This window comes from Ursus arctos, unplaced genomic scaffold (genome assembly GCF_023065955.2).
Source record: "Ursus arctos isolate Adak ecotype North America unplaced genomic scaffold, UrsArc2.0 scaffold_2, whole genome shotgun sequence".
Lineage (NCBI taxonomy): Eukaryota > Metazoa > Chordata > Mammalia > Carnivora > Ursidae > Ursus > Ursus arctos.
The window spans coordinates 64,362,358-64,377,683 of record NW_026622874.1 but is presented as its reverse complement, the minus strand read 5'-3'; the positions used below and the strand labels follow the sequence as shown (position 1 = coordinate 64,377,683).

Genomic DNA, 15,326 nt, shown 5'->3' with positions numbered 1-15,326 from the left:
ACGATATTTTGGGAAAAGAGTGGCATCTTATTTTGTCTCCAAGGCTTAAAAAGATCGATGCTGCCCCCTTAGCTGTTTGTGTATGGAAAGGGAGAAAAGACGGCTTTACTGCTATGTGAAGATCATGAGAATTTGCATAATAGCTGCTGCCAGGGAGAAGCTGAGCTCTGTGCCAACTGCTCTCCCCTTCTCTACTACAACATAACTAGCTCAAGCAGCTTCCAAAATAAACAATCAACATGAAGGTAAGACAACAGCACTCCGTTCAAAGCAGGACCTGGAGATACCTATACACCATCAGGTCTTCCAGCGTGAATAACTTTTGTCAACAAGAACACGGGAGTGGAAAAACAGCAGTGGATAATGTAGACCTACATTCTGGACCTTTTCATAAGTTGGTACAAGAAAGACGACACTCACAGATGACACTTAACTCACAAGGTGCAGGTAAGATGAGAGAATGTAACCTCCTATTCCCTGGATAGAGCTAAGGAGCCTAAACATGAAAAACTGGTTAAAAAGGAAAAAAAAAAAAAAAAGGCACCAGGATAAACAACACCTGACAGTAGCAACAAAAAAACAGCGTCACTTGGGCTCATCTTGTACCATCTTTTAGTGGATGAGTCACTAAGATGTGTTAAATGCTTTGAAAAGGTGTCTGACATCTAAAAATGTTTTCTTAAACTAAGAACCTAATGTGGGGTTGTTTTTGAATGGAGATATTGCAGACAGCTTAGTTTATCACTCTGTGTTGTGGTAAAATGAAGAAAGGTTTTGTTCGACCTACTATAAGATGATTATAAGATGAATGGGTTTTCTAAGGGTAGTCACCGAAGTTGTGATTTACCAGGAAATTCATGAAACAGCCATAGGTAAGAACACTAATTTCTTAAAAGTAGCAAACTATAGTTTTAAATAGACCTAAAAGTTTTAATACACGCTTTTAGTAACTGAAAGAAGAAAATATTTATGAGTAGTTCAGTTAGGAAAATATATGCAAAAGCACCATCTTAGGGCTACAGAAACAAATCCTCTTATGCTCAAGCTAAATGTTAAGGGGTATATTTTTGGTGGTGGTGCTGTTTTGTTTTTGTTTTTTTTTTAATGCTTACAGATCTTAACACCCAGTCCGTAATCTTAATGACCTATTTTTTAAGCATGGTTTGTGATCCTTAAATGCAAAAACTAAAATGATCACCCTGACACTCAAGGAAAATTCATTCACTACTAAACAAAAGACAAACTAATAATTGCACTACAATGTGACACAAGTTATAAAACAGCAATATCTGCAGTGGAAGCACAGAGGTTACAGCTCAGGGAACCTTTCGTAGAACTGGGTGACATGTGAGCTGAGTCTTTCTACCCTCTCATCCTCCTTCCTTTCTCTATTGCATACGAAACTTTTTTCTTTTTGCTTTTTATTTAATAACTCAGTAACAAATTTTTCTAATTTTTCATTTTTAGGTTAGCTAATTTACTTCCTGAGATTGCAACTAACAGAAAAATGTGTCACCAAGTAAGCACAAGAGAATTTCCAGTTGTCTGATAATTCCTAGTAGTCACAATCAATATGCAGCTTAAAGAAAAGTGACCAAGCACCCTTTTGCCTAAGGCTTCTAATTGTCAGTATCAATCTGTGATTTCCTCAGCAGTCTTCTGTAGCTCCTATCCATGCCATGAAGAGCTAGACAAGGAACTATGGGATAATCGCACTTAGCAATTTTGGCAAAAAAAAAAAAGGTGGGGTTCAGAAGCAGGTTCTATCTTATTTCACTGTTGTTACTGTGAAAAGTTATTACTGAACTCTGCAATTGTTAGAATCATCTTTCTCCGTTCACATATATTCTGAGGTGTTACTAATTCCTTGTAGCTTGGCTAAAAATAGCTAAAATATTCTAGTATACCTATCTACCATCTGCACATTTGTGTCAGAATGCCTTTGCACACCTAAACTCTGACTTCCTAACACAGTAGCAGAACTTTTTACTGCAAGCTTGTATACTTGACTTTGACATGTTTTCCAAAACTGATGGTAAAATATACATAGTAGATAAAAACTTAGCTGTTAAAAAATGAAGAGTAGAAAAAGACCAAATTTAATAGTTCAGAACCTATTTTGTTTAAAGAGTGAGTAGTGGTTACTATCTGACTTTACCAATGTTACCATTTCTAACATCTTTGTTCATATTATCTTCTTTTGCTAATCTGTATAATCACAATTTAGATAATAGACTCTGGATAAACGAAAGCCTTAGGAACACCATAATCCAGCTTGAAGACACATACCTATATTAAAGGGTTCCAAGAAAGTCACAGTTAACGTGAAAACAACCATTCACTCCCTTCCTTGGTAGGTCTTCACACCATCTTATATACTTCTCTTAACTCCTGACATTAGGTACTTGTTGGTACAAAGTGATACCCATTTATAACAAAAAGGCGAAGGTTATTATATAGCTCTTGGATAATGCCCTCATATTTTCCCACCTTTTAGTTGTGAGGGGAGAGGGGGATATTAGACATACAAGTTCCTTTTCTTCTGGAAAAAAGAATTCTTAATTCTGTGAAGCAGAATTCCATTATGAAGTAGTTGGTTTAAAAAAAAAATCTTTAAACAAACCAACACACCATGAACGGTCATGTTGAGCTTTGCCAGCTGTATCCTGAGCCCCCAATACACTTCATCTCCCTTTCTCCTTTAATAGTTAAATCCTTGCAACTCATCTTAAACCTGATCTCTAATGCCACCTGCTGTTGCAGTTCTGTGTGCTCAAGAAGCGGCACCACTCTGCCCCAATATTATTCCTGCTTGACTTTCATTCCTGCACGAAAGACCAAGGTAGTTCACTATTAACAGATCTGTAAAATAAAATTCAGGTACTACACCTTGGTAAGATTTAACACGACAGCTATAAATGATAGGGCTCCTACTAACTACAACCATAAATAATTCCAAATTTCTCAAAAAAACCTTCCAAAAAAGCAATTTTAACTTTAAAATGTTTCCTCTTTCTAAAAGGAATAGTAAAGTACAACAACAAAATTTTAGAACTTGAAAAACAAAGGAAAAAACCCCTTAAAAACAAATGGGTATGGTCATGCAATTTTTAAAAAAATTTTATGTTAGAAGCAACACTACATGGTTGAAAAACTGAAACACTTTGTAAGAACAGAGAAGAAACTTCAACAAGTTTCTTAAGAAGAAAATGCAGACAAAAAATGGACTTTCCCTAAGTTTTGAGTGCAACACTAAGAAAGCAGAACATGTAAGTACCCCAACTAGTCCTCCACTCTATTTTCTCAGGACTCGCCTACACTAAAGGGCTTTCATATTTTTATCCTATACCACAACTGACAAATGTCTGTGAGACATGCTAACTTTGCCTCTGCCCTTATATTTACTTTGCCCAACAAAGCCCATCTCTTTCTAGCAAATCCTAACAGATGCCAATACCTAATTCTGAATATGAACCTTCTGTAAAGCTTTCCTTGCATAACTTCCACCCACCTCCTCCCAATGATTCTGTGAATTCCTAAGTACTCTGTATGTATTTTTATTATGGATGTTATCACATGATAATAACCTATTTACTGCACAGGATAGGCACTCAAATATTTTATGGAGAAATAGATAAAGAATACTGTGAGGCTAGACTAGAGATTACATTTAAAATTAAGTGATACAAAACTTGATCTTCCTTTGTGAAAAGTACAATTATGAGTAATATAAGTAATACAAGTAAATATAAGTAATGCAAGTAAATTATTAATTCCTTGACCAGTTATCTAAAGCGTAATAGACATGGGTGCCTGGGTGGCTCAGTCAGTTAAGCCTCTGACTCTTGATTTCTGCTCAGGTCATGATCTCAGGGTCGTGAGAGCCAGGCCCATATCATACTCTGCGCTGGGCATGGAGCCTGCTTAAGATTCTCTCTTTCCCTCTCCTTCTGCCCCAGCCCCTACCCCCCCCCCCCCCCCCCCCGCTCATGCACACTCTACCCCTCTCTCTCTTTCAGGGGGGCGGGGGGAGGAAAGAAAGAAAGAAAAGCCAAAACCTAGGTAGTATCTAACCCATTTTTTCCACAACATTTCATTTCAAAACAACAGGGATTTGTGTGCAGCAATTTAAAAACTGCTAGGCAAATTAACTATACTAACCAAGAGCTGAGATACTATTATCTGTATATTTTCTTATTAAAGAAACATTGATCTATGAATTCTGTAATTTAATAAAATTTCAGACCAACAGGACTTAATTAGAATACCTGGATTCATGTGGGTTTTAATAACTCTCCATAAAAATCACTTCACTGAAATTCGAAATTACCACTTCAATGAGCTGTTTCCTAAAGAATCTTTTACATCGGCACAGGCATTTCTTTTCCAAACAGAAAACTATCTTTTGGAGGAAAATTACAATTAGTGCTGTAAATTTTATTTATAATCTACTGTGCTCATTAAATCCACTCAACTAGGCTAAAATGACACTGGCAGAATGTTAGTCAACATAGTACTAGAGGTTCAATGCTCTGCAACCTAAATTGTAATCAGTGTATGGTGGTATTGAAAGAGACCCCAATCCCATTAAGCTCAAACAGGTTTAGTTTTAATCACCTGCCACAGGAAACAGATATTTTGGGTATTTTTCATTTGTCACAAAAGTACCTTTTTTTGGCTTAGTATCCTAAGTAAACTAAGATCACATATAACTGTACATACATGCTGCACAATTCCAAAACTGGAATTTTGTTTAAATGCCAGAAAGGAAGATACCACTACCTCTTCTCCTTTTAAGTTCATGTATAATAAATGTAGGTAAATCCTATAACTTCCACCTCTACTTTCACTTTCTAAAATGCTGCTACAGAAGAATGAATAAACCATTCTGACAACTTATGAAATGACAGATACCACATGAAGTGGCAAGACAACAAAATCCAAATTTTTATAGGAAAATTTTTTTTAAAGGTTTTATTTATTTGACAGAGAGAGAGACTGAGCATGAGCAAGGGGGAGCAAGAGAGAGAGGCAGACTCCCTGCTGACCAGAGAGCCTGATGTGGGGCTCGATCTCAGGACCCTGAGATCATGACCTGAGCCAAAGGCAGCCACACAACTGACTGAGCCACCCTGTTTTTTCTTTAAAAAAAAAAAAAAAAAAAGATTTTATTTATTTATTTGAGAGAGCAGGCCCACAGTGCGGGGAGGGGCCGAGGGAAAGGGAGGAGCCGATTCCGGACTGAGCTCCCTCCCCACTGAGCTCGATGTGGGGCTCAATCCCAGGAACAAGAGACCAGGACCTGAACCAAATCAAGAGTTGGATGCTTAACCCACTGAGCCACGAAGGTGCCCCAACTATTTATATTTTTTAATGGGGGAGGAGGGAGACACATGTATTTGCCTGTATATACATAATATATTTGTGGGAGATATTACAGACTTAATGTTGGAGTTATTTTCCCGGAAAATTCTTTGCAACAATTTTGGTTTCAAAACAACTAGCTCTTGGCGTGCCTGGGTGGCTCAATCAGTTAAGCGTCTGCCTTGGGCTCAGGTCATGATCCCAGGGTTCTGGGATAGAGTTCTGCATCAGGTTCCCTGCTCACTGGGGAGCCTGCTTCTCCCTCTCCCACTCCCCCTGCTTGTGTTCGCTCTCTCAATGTCTCTCTGTCGAATAAATAAATAAAATTTTAAAAAATAAAATAAAAATAAAAAATAAAAACAACTAGTTCTTAATGCGGTATTATTTTCCAAGTGTAAATGTTAACCTGAAAATGCATTCAATATACAGATCAGTTTTCTTCATTTTGACTGAGAAATGGTTGTTCTGCTTAATCATTATCGCAGTTGCTAAGGGGTTATCACGAGATTGTCTAAAAGGGGATTCCAAAATAGATTTTCTCAGAGGGGGAGAAGGGTAATGACGGTTAATAGTATTTCATTGTTTCCTTTTTATCTCTTAAATTCTGAATCATAGGAGTTTATTACCTAATGAAATAATATTTTCTGGTCCAATATCTATACTCTTACACATTTTATTTTATTTTATTTTATTTTATTTTATTTTATTTTATTTTTAGTGGGGGAGGGGCAGAGGGAAAAGGAGACAGGGAATCTTAAGCAGGCTCCACACATGGCACGAAGCCCGGTGTGGGGCGCAGTGGCCTCAATCTCTCCACCCTGAGATCATGACCTGAGCTAAAATCAAGAGTCGGATGCTTAATTCACTGAGTCACCCAGGTGCCTCTACACACGACATTTTTAATAATAGCTTCCCATGTCCAAAGTATTAGTTTCTGAATTCAGAGGGCAAGAATGATAAAACCTGAAAAAAACATAGAGGAAAATCTTCATTAAACTGGATTTGACAGTGATTTCTTGGATAGGACACCAAAAGCACAGGCAATAGAAGAAAAATAGATAAACTGGAGTTCATCAAAACTGAAAACCTTTGTGCATCAGAGGACACTTATCAAGAGAGTGGGAAGACAACCCACACAGGGGGAGTTAATATTAGCAAGTCTTATATGCAGAATGTATAAACCCAGAAAACTCACCAACAAAAGAACAGCACAATTAAAAAAGTGCCATACCAATTTATTCAACAGCAGCAGTGGATGAGAGGAGAGCTTGTTTCCCTAGATACCTTCCAACACTCAATTATTATTATCATTAATAAAATTTTTCAGTTTTGCCAAAATGTAATAAAAAGAAAGGTAAGTCTCAAAATTATTGAAACATAAACCAAGTACGCCTTCACACCAAGGACACAGCACTGTAAATCAGTTATGTCTTTAAAAACACATTAAATTAAAAAACATATTAAATACATTATAAATACATTAAATAAGAACAGAATGAGGACCCTTAAAATCTATGATATAACTTCAAATGAAAGACATTAAAAGCATCATCCTCTAATACTTTCTCAAAAGAATGAACTAAACGTCAAACTCCAGTTGTTAATGTGCCAGTTCCTAAACAATGAATTGAAATTTTTCATAATTAGTGACATATTTGAATCCCTCTAAATAACAAAGTTCATGAGTAAACTATAAATTTAACAGTATGTCACATAAATTGAGAAAAAGAAAAATTTCACTCATGGAACTGAACTTGGGTTTTGCTTTTAAAAATTATATAAACAGTTAAAAAAATTACATAAACAGCAATCATTCAGTACTATTCATAACAGCAAATAACTTATTTTTTCAGAGGGTCTTGTTTTTGCTCTCTGAATATTGCTCAAAGAAAAATTCTATGGAGAGATAAAATATATGATCTATATTTGTTTTTATTAGAAATGTAAGGCCTAATATTTGCTTTATTTTTTTATTTTATTTTTTCATGGAGGGAGAGAGGGAGAGAGAGAATCTTAAGCAGGCTCTGTGCCCAGCACAGAGCCAGACGTGGGGCTCAATCTCACAACCCTGAGATCATGACCTGAGCTGAAATCAAGAGTCAGACACTTAACTGGCAGCCACCCAGGCGCCCTGTAATATCTACTTTAAAAGCAACACTGACAAAAACCCAAATACTTTTGAAGAATTGGGGGTAAATGCTACAGTTGTATTTGAAAAAGCCTTGTTTTAAAATAAATAAAACAAAGCCCCCGCACTTTCTTAAGACTACCAACATGCCTCATAATAGTCCATCTTTCCTTCCTTGGCCAAGGATGCTTAATCATTTTAGAGTCATGAACTCCTTCGAGAAACTGGTGAGAGCTATGTAAAAATGCATCCAAACAAACACAAAACTCTATACAGACTGTCACACTGTGAGGACAACTCCACACACCCGCACCCTCCCAGGGGCCGCAGGTTGTGAAGCCCTACATCAGGCTGTAACAAGGAAAAGAAAACATTCATAGGAACCTGTCACATGCCAGATGCTTTATATAAATTTAATTTTGTATATAACCATTTAAGATGGGCATTCAAAGTCCCACATTATAAATGAGAAGATCAAGGCTGAGTAAGATAAACCAAATTGCCTGTGTGTAGTTATTAAGCCAGGATTTAAACTGGGTTCTGATTCAAAAGCCCATGCATGCTCTTTCCACTACTTCTGAAGCACTAATGCAGAATTTACTAATATATCCAACATCCTATGCTAAAGCAGGTATCTGAAAAATAAACACCAACTTATCACTAGCAGTTCTTCCCTCAGAAACCACAGACTATATTCTACTACAAACAAGATGTGTGGATATAAACCATCTGTATATTGAAAGTAAAGGTGTACTTCGGGTGAAACTAAGTACAAAACCTCATCATTAGCATGAACTATTAAAAAAAAAAAACAAACTATTACTAAAGACAATCATACTGGAGACTTTTATAAGCCAGCTATTGAAGATAAGCTCTAACACTCTATCAAGGAAAAAGGTCTATATAAAAATCTTTTTCAATCAACCTTATGAAAATCCTTGAGTTCAGCAGAAACAGATATCCTCATGAGGAAAATAAGGCTCAGTGGAGGCTACTCAACTTAGCAAAGATTCATCCAGTTAATTTTTTCAAGAATTGGTACAATACCCATTTTTTCCTGGCTTGTAATCTAACTCATTCACAGTTCATTTTATTAATAAAACATCCCAAGCTATTTTATATGTCTATGATCTTTGAAAAATAGCAACTATTAAAAATTTCTGGATGCCACAGCAATTTGAAGAACAAAGAACCTGCATCATTATGGTTTCTGGTAACATGCAGAAAGCACATGAATTTGATGTTAAGTAATCAACAGTAAAAATCAAGGTATTTCACACGGTCAGGAATATTTCAAAATTTTAGCCAAAATGCTAAGCCAGTTCTTTCTGCCTAGATCCACCGTTTTACTTATATATACATATAATTTAAATATGCAAGTGGGCACATATGGTGTCCATTGCCTGAAATCAGATATTGTATGAAACGGCTAGGGGCGCCTGGGTGGCTCAGTCAGTTAAGCGTCTATCTGCCTTTGGTTTAGGTCATGATCCCAGGGTCCTGGGGCTGAGCCCCGCACCGGGCTCCCTACTCAGCAGGGGAGAGCACAAACAGGGCAAGCAGCAGAAGGACAGGGAGAAGCAGGTTCCCCACTGAGCAGAGATCCTAACGCGGGACCTGATCCCAGGACCCTGGGATCATGACCTGAGCCAAAGGCAGTCGCTTAACTGACTGAGCCACCCAGGCGCCCCGAAAAATTAGTTATTACATTTGGATAGCCTACGAGAAAGAGGGGACACTTTTTAATGTATCAACTTGCTTTATAAGGAGTGACAGGAATTAATCCTTGTATTAAACAATTCATTTTACAAAAGCTTCCAACATATGGGGCTCCTGGGTGGCTCAGTTAGTTAAGCGACCTACTCTTGATTTCAGCTCAGGTCATGATCTCAGGGCTGTGAGATTGAGCCCTGCTTAAGATTCTCTCTCTCCCCCTCTCCCTCTGCCCTTCCCTCACCCCTCACACTCTCTCCCTCCTTCTTGAAAAACAAAAACAAAACAAAAACAAAAACTAAAAACCAAACCAAACAAAAAACCCACAAAAACTTTCAACACGTTAGTGAATTGGATCCTTATAAACACCTTAAAAGGTAGGTGGTATTTTAGCCATTTAACATCTTAGAGCCTCAATTTCTTCCCTGTTAATTTGTCTATAACAATGTTAGTAAATAGGAAGGTGAGATTCAAATCTAGGTTTCCTAATTGCAAAGCCAGTATTCTTTCCACTATGCCATGTAGGAGTAATAACCTGGTATATCCCGTTTCCAATGTCTGCCATAGAAATACAAATGCATTCACGGTCATGCTATCATGCACATCCCTGACAAGCCTCAGAGCCTCTTGTGCCTCACAAAACAGACTACTTGGAAATAACAGAGATTAAAATCAAACTTCCCATAAGTATGAAGGTTAGATAAAAAATTCATTGAGAAATCCAAGTACTGTCAATGACCATGTATCACTGGCAATTCTACTCACCCGTTTTGAAGGACAGCGCTCATTCTTCTCATCTGTCATCTTCCCACTTTTAAGTGCTTTCCTTGGGTGCTTGATAGTTGTTTTTATGGCAGGTCGACATACATAGTTCTCCAAGTTCTTTGGAGGTTTTTTAGTTCTCTTAGCCTGAAGGCCAATTTTCAATTTTAAGTTTCCCTCTGAAAAGTTTGTTTCTTTCACTGAAAACTGCTGCTGTGCACCAGTCACACCATCCTCCTTCCCTGCTTCACTGCTTCTCTCCCGATTCCACTTACGAAGGTCCTCTTCCTCTTTCGTGCTGTTCTCTAGCTCTCCTTCTCTCTTGCTGACCACCGTGCCAGTACCGAGGGCAGAGGGACTCTTCCTTGAAAACCCTTCAGAGTCAGAACCCAATCCTAACATAGCAGTATTTCTAGGGTCCATCACAAGTGTCTGCTATTGCCAAGGAAGCTTATGAAAATTTTACAGAACTGTGTTCCATAAAAAACAGGGATCTCCAAAACTTGCATCCAGCATCTCTTTCTCTGCAGGATAAACCATAACAAAAATTCATCAGAATAGAAGCAACCATTGATTAATATGAAAAATGGGTACAAGGGGAGAGGGACAAGGAGATCAGGAAGAACCCCAAATCACAGTTAAAACTAACCAAAATACAGTACAAAATGAATTTAAGTTAATTTAGTTATAAATACACTTAAAATTTCAGAATAAGCTTATTATTCCACAGATTATCATAAACAAGCTGTAGTGATACATGTTATGGACTGGTTTTAGTGCTCCAACCTTTTATAAGAGGTTTTGGGCTTTTCAGGTTAGGACTCTTAGGCTGGAATTATCTCTGCTGCTGCTGTGTAATTAAACTCTGAATTCATTCACTCATTCACTCATTCAAAAATATTTCTGAGCTCCTATAAACACAGTACTCAACAAAACAGACCCAGTTTCTAAATTTACAAGACGTATACTTTAGTGAGAAAGAGAAACATTAAAAAATTGTTATATAAATGATTTATAACAATTGTTATAAAAACCTTGAAAAACAGAAATTTAATTTTACAAGTTTTCCTAACAGCGAATAGTCAGTTGGCATGCTTTAAATCCCCAAATCCATAAATATTTTTTTCCAAATTCATAAAATATTTTTAAATGAGCAAATTATTATAACAGATATACACCTTACCTGTGAATCTGAATAATCTACACAGGGCAACCTCCTTCTCATAAATAAAGATCTTCAGGAAACCAGATTACCATATAATCAGAAGGCTGACTAGCGAATACAAAACCAAAACAATTCACTATTCTTGAGGATTGACAGACTAGTCTTTATTCTAGGCTATAGCCAAACAAGATCCAGGACAAGTATCTGAAAAAAGAAGAACACTCTATTCCTTAGAACACTCCATTTATGAAGTAGAATATTTCATAGTTTAAACTATGTGCCTTAAGACTCTTCTTTCCAACAAAATTGTAAGATTCTCAAGGACAAAGATCATATAACTATTTCACAACTTCTACAAGGAATGTAAGTAAAATGCATAGCCCAATGCCTGGCAACACAGCAAGGGTTCAATAGAAGGTACCAATAATTAATTATTATTACTAATAGTAGCAGCAGCATATTAAGTATTCAGTAAATACTGGCCAATTGACTAAACTCTTCAGTTTGTTTCCACTCTATTCATTCACAGAAACAGCTGCAAGGGTAACCTTCCAATCAGCTCACTCTGACAATTCTTGCTGTCTAACGCTTCACAGATACATGCTTCATGATACTTCTCAAGGCTGTTCATAATCCAGCTCTTAAGCATTCAAACTTGCTCTCCTTACTTCCCAACACACATCCCCTATGACATCGTCAATTCAGTTTCCTTTACTGTCCCTAACAAATCATGTTCATTTCTGCTTCTGTGCCATGTGCTTTCTTTCCCTCTAAAAGTACAAATTCCGGGGGTGCCTGGGTGGCTCAGTTTGTTAAGCACCTGCCTTCGGCTCAGGTCATGATCTTGGGGTCCTGGGACAGAGCCCCGCATCAGGCTCCCTGCTCAGAAGGCAGTCTGCTTCTCCCTCTGCATCTGCCTCTACCACCCCCCATGCTTGCTTTCTCTCTACTGAAAAATAAAAAACAAAAACTAAAAGTACAAAGTCCTATCTTGTCCGCGATGGGTTCACAATCCTGAAATTTAAAACTCTGAGAACCACAAGCTTTTTCATAACTCACTAGTAACCAAACCTGACCAGACCTTCTTTGGATCTATTTTGGTCTTAATTACCACAATTTTTGTGAATAGTCATACATTTCAATGCGAAAGTATTACTGTGCTTGATAAAGGAGTGCTACTCTAAACATCACTGTGGAAGTAACCCAATCTACATTATCTTTCTAAAAAAGCAAAAAACAAATTTTTGGATGATGCTTTGTGGACTTACGTTTTCACACTTACATTTAAGCTTGCACTGATGTGATCCTTCCCTGAATACCTATTATCCATATAGGATTACAATTTGAGTAATCAGCTTTTTTCTTCTTCTTCCACATTTGTCAACTACATCCCCAAATAACACTGTAATTACAGTGTTAAGCTTCATGAGGGCAGGGACCTCTTCTGGCTTGTTCACCACTATTTCCCCAGCACCCAGAATGATGAACAGCACATATATTAGTACCTAATAAATAGGTGAATGAATGAATTTTAAGGCCCCCATAGCTTCTAATCTAGTATCCAGCATGTAGAAAATGTTTCTCCTTTCCTTTCTTACATGACTTCACCTTGTGTTATCATAAGAGTCCTATATACAAGTTTTATCTTATATGCTTATTATATGTATTTCACTGAGGTGGTTTTCTATAAACAATATCTTAATGGCACTAGTAACAGCTTCAAAATTATATCTTTTACCTCCTTCTGTCTCTGTACTATCAAAGCTGGTCTAAGAAAAACAACCATGTTTACTGCTCTCACTTTACATTCCTGAACGCTAACCTCAACTGGACCCTCAGTGCTGAAACCTGTTTCCCTAATCCACCACTCTCCCACACAACTACTTGAAGTCGTCTCCACCCTCACTGACTTTGCTTCCAATCTGATGATGGCAGTAGAAACAATCAGAAGAAAACTACCACAAGCTCCCACTATACTGCATACCTACCCACTTCCTGTGTGTCTGTTCCTATAGATTCTTCCTTCCCTACTATCATATATACTGGGGCACCTGGGTGGCTCAGTTGATCAAGCATCTGACTTTTGGTCCCAGCTCAGGTTTTGATCTCAGGGTTGTGAGTTCAGGACCCCTGTTGGGCTTCACAATAATTAAAAAAAAAAAAAAAAAAAAAAAAAAAAATATATATATATATATATATATATATATATATGGCACTCAAACCTACTCTCCTTGCCTTCTCAAGAGCTTTATTAGGGCAACTATCCTTTTTCCCTTGCACCATATCTATTTCTCATTTTTCCTCTGAATGATACCAATCAGCATGAAAACAAACTACAATATTTCTCATCTAAGAAAACTCTCTTGACCCCATATCTTCTACAAGTTTCCCATTTTTCTGTCCCCCTCTTGTAACAAAACTTGTTCAAAGGGCAGTCCATTCTTGCCACCTCTAAATCCTGGCCTTTTTTCTCTGGAATGCACCAATCACACCTCCACCACCATCTCTCCAAAGAAACTGCTGGTCAAGGTCACTAATGTACTCCATACTACTAAGTTCACCTGTGAGTTTTAGTCCTCTACTTGACCTAGCCACAGAATGTGACACAGCAGAACAGCCTCTTCATCTCTGCACTGATTTCCAGAAGCCCTCTCTGGATTCTTCTGCCTTACTGGCTAGTCAACCTCAGTCTCCTTTGCCAGTTTTTCCTTTTCTCCCCAAACATTAAACACTGGAGCACCCAGGGCATGCTCTTCCCTTCCCTATCTACACTTACTTGCTAAACGATCAAATCCAATCTTTTGTCCTTAAATTCCATCTAATATTGTTGATTCACAAATTTCTATCACTAGCTGGAGGTCAGCTGGGACCTCTTCCTTGAACTCCAGAATCCTGTGCCTACTTGACACACTGCCTAGATGTCTACTAGTTAGGCACCGCAAGCTTAGCCTGTCTAAAATCAATTCATCTTCTCCCTCATCCCCCCCCCCCCATCTGTTCTTCCCACAGGCTTCCTCATCTCAATAAATAAATACCACTCCAGCTAGAAATACTAACACTTCTTAATCACCCTTAACTCCTTTCTCTTTCTCATGCCTCACATGTCCATTTAGTCAGCAGTCTTCTTTACCTTTGAAGTATATGCACAATCTATTTCTCGCTAATTTGACAGCTACCACTCAGATCCAAACGATGACATCTCACCTGGACTACTGCAAAAGTCTCTTCACTGGGGGCGCCTGGGTGGCACAGCGGTTAAGCGTCTGCCTTCGGCTCAGGGCGTGATCCCGGCGTTATGGGATCGAGCCCCACATCAGGCTCCTCCGCTATGAGCCTGCTTCTTCCTCTCCCACTCCCCCTGCTTGTGTTCCCTCTCTCGCTGGCTGTCTCTATCTCTGTCGAATAAATAAATAAAATCTTTAAAAAAAAAAAAAGTCTCTTCACTGGCTTACTCCTTGATTCAGCCCTTTGTATCTCTTTACAGTCTTCTCAACTCAGCCACCAGGTGACCCTTTTAAGGCTTGTGTCAAATCATGTCATTCCTCTGCTCAACACCCTTTAATGGCTTCCCATCTCACTCCAAGTGGAAGTCAAAGTCCTTACAATGGTCTAAGGGCCCTATTTACTCTGCTGTACAATCCCGTCTACCTCTCTTCCATCTCTTACCAAACTCCCCGCTTAGTTCCAAGAAGGGGGAGGGCAAAGATCTCCTCCTCCTGTTTCTCAAATAAAGTAAAATACTCCTACCACAGGGCTTTTGCAAATACTACTCTGCCTGACCAGAATGCGCTTTCCCTGGATAACGGCACAATTTGCTCTTTCATGTCCTTCACCTTTGCCTAAATGTAACCTTATAGAACGGCAATCCCTGACAATCCTTTATAAAACTGAAAAATACTCATCTCACCATCTTCTTCTAACACTCTGTCCTGTTTTATTTTTCTCCATGGCTCTTCTCACCATCTGGTGTACAATGTATGTATTTATTGTTTATATCTTTCCAGTGGGATGTAAAGTCCCCCAGGAAATGGATTTTTGTCCATTCAGTTCAATGCAATGTCCTAGCACCTAAAACTGTACCTGGCATATAGGAGGTATTCAATAAATATTTGAATTAATTGCATGTCTTTTGTGGCACATATCTTACTGGCTTTCATTTGTTCCTTTTCTAGTTCTTTTCTCCCCTTTGTTTCT

The 15,326-nt window shown here is 38.1% G+C and overlaps 1 protein-coding gene across 9 annotated transcripts in view; it reads right to left on the bottom strand.

Annotated features, from left to right (window-relative positions):
• ASH1L (ASH1 like histone lysine methyltransferase) overlaps positions 1-15,326 on the bottom strand; it is a 173,606-nt gene that overhangs the window by 135,744 nt on the left and 22,536 nt on the right. For 7 of the 9 annotated variants that reach the window (XM_057315003.1, XM_057314999.1, XM_048225436.2 and 4 more), the window contains one exon: positions 9,971-10,491. In XM_057315003.1, the coding sequence (XP_057170986.1) occupies positions 9,971-10,390 (420 nt within the window). In that variant the 5' untranslated portion in view covers positions 10,391-10,491. Of the gene's footprint in view, positions 1-9,970; positions 10,492-11,150; positions 11,337-15,326 lie in introns of those variants that run through there. The other 2 variants (XM_057315002.1, XM_057315005.1) reach the window with 2 other exon arrangements.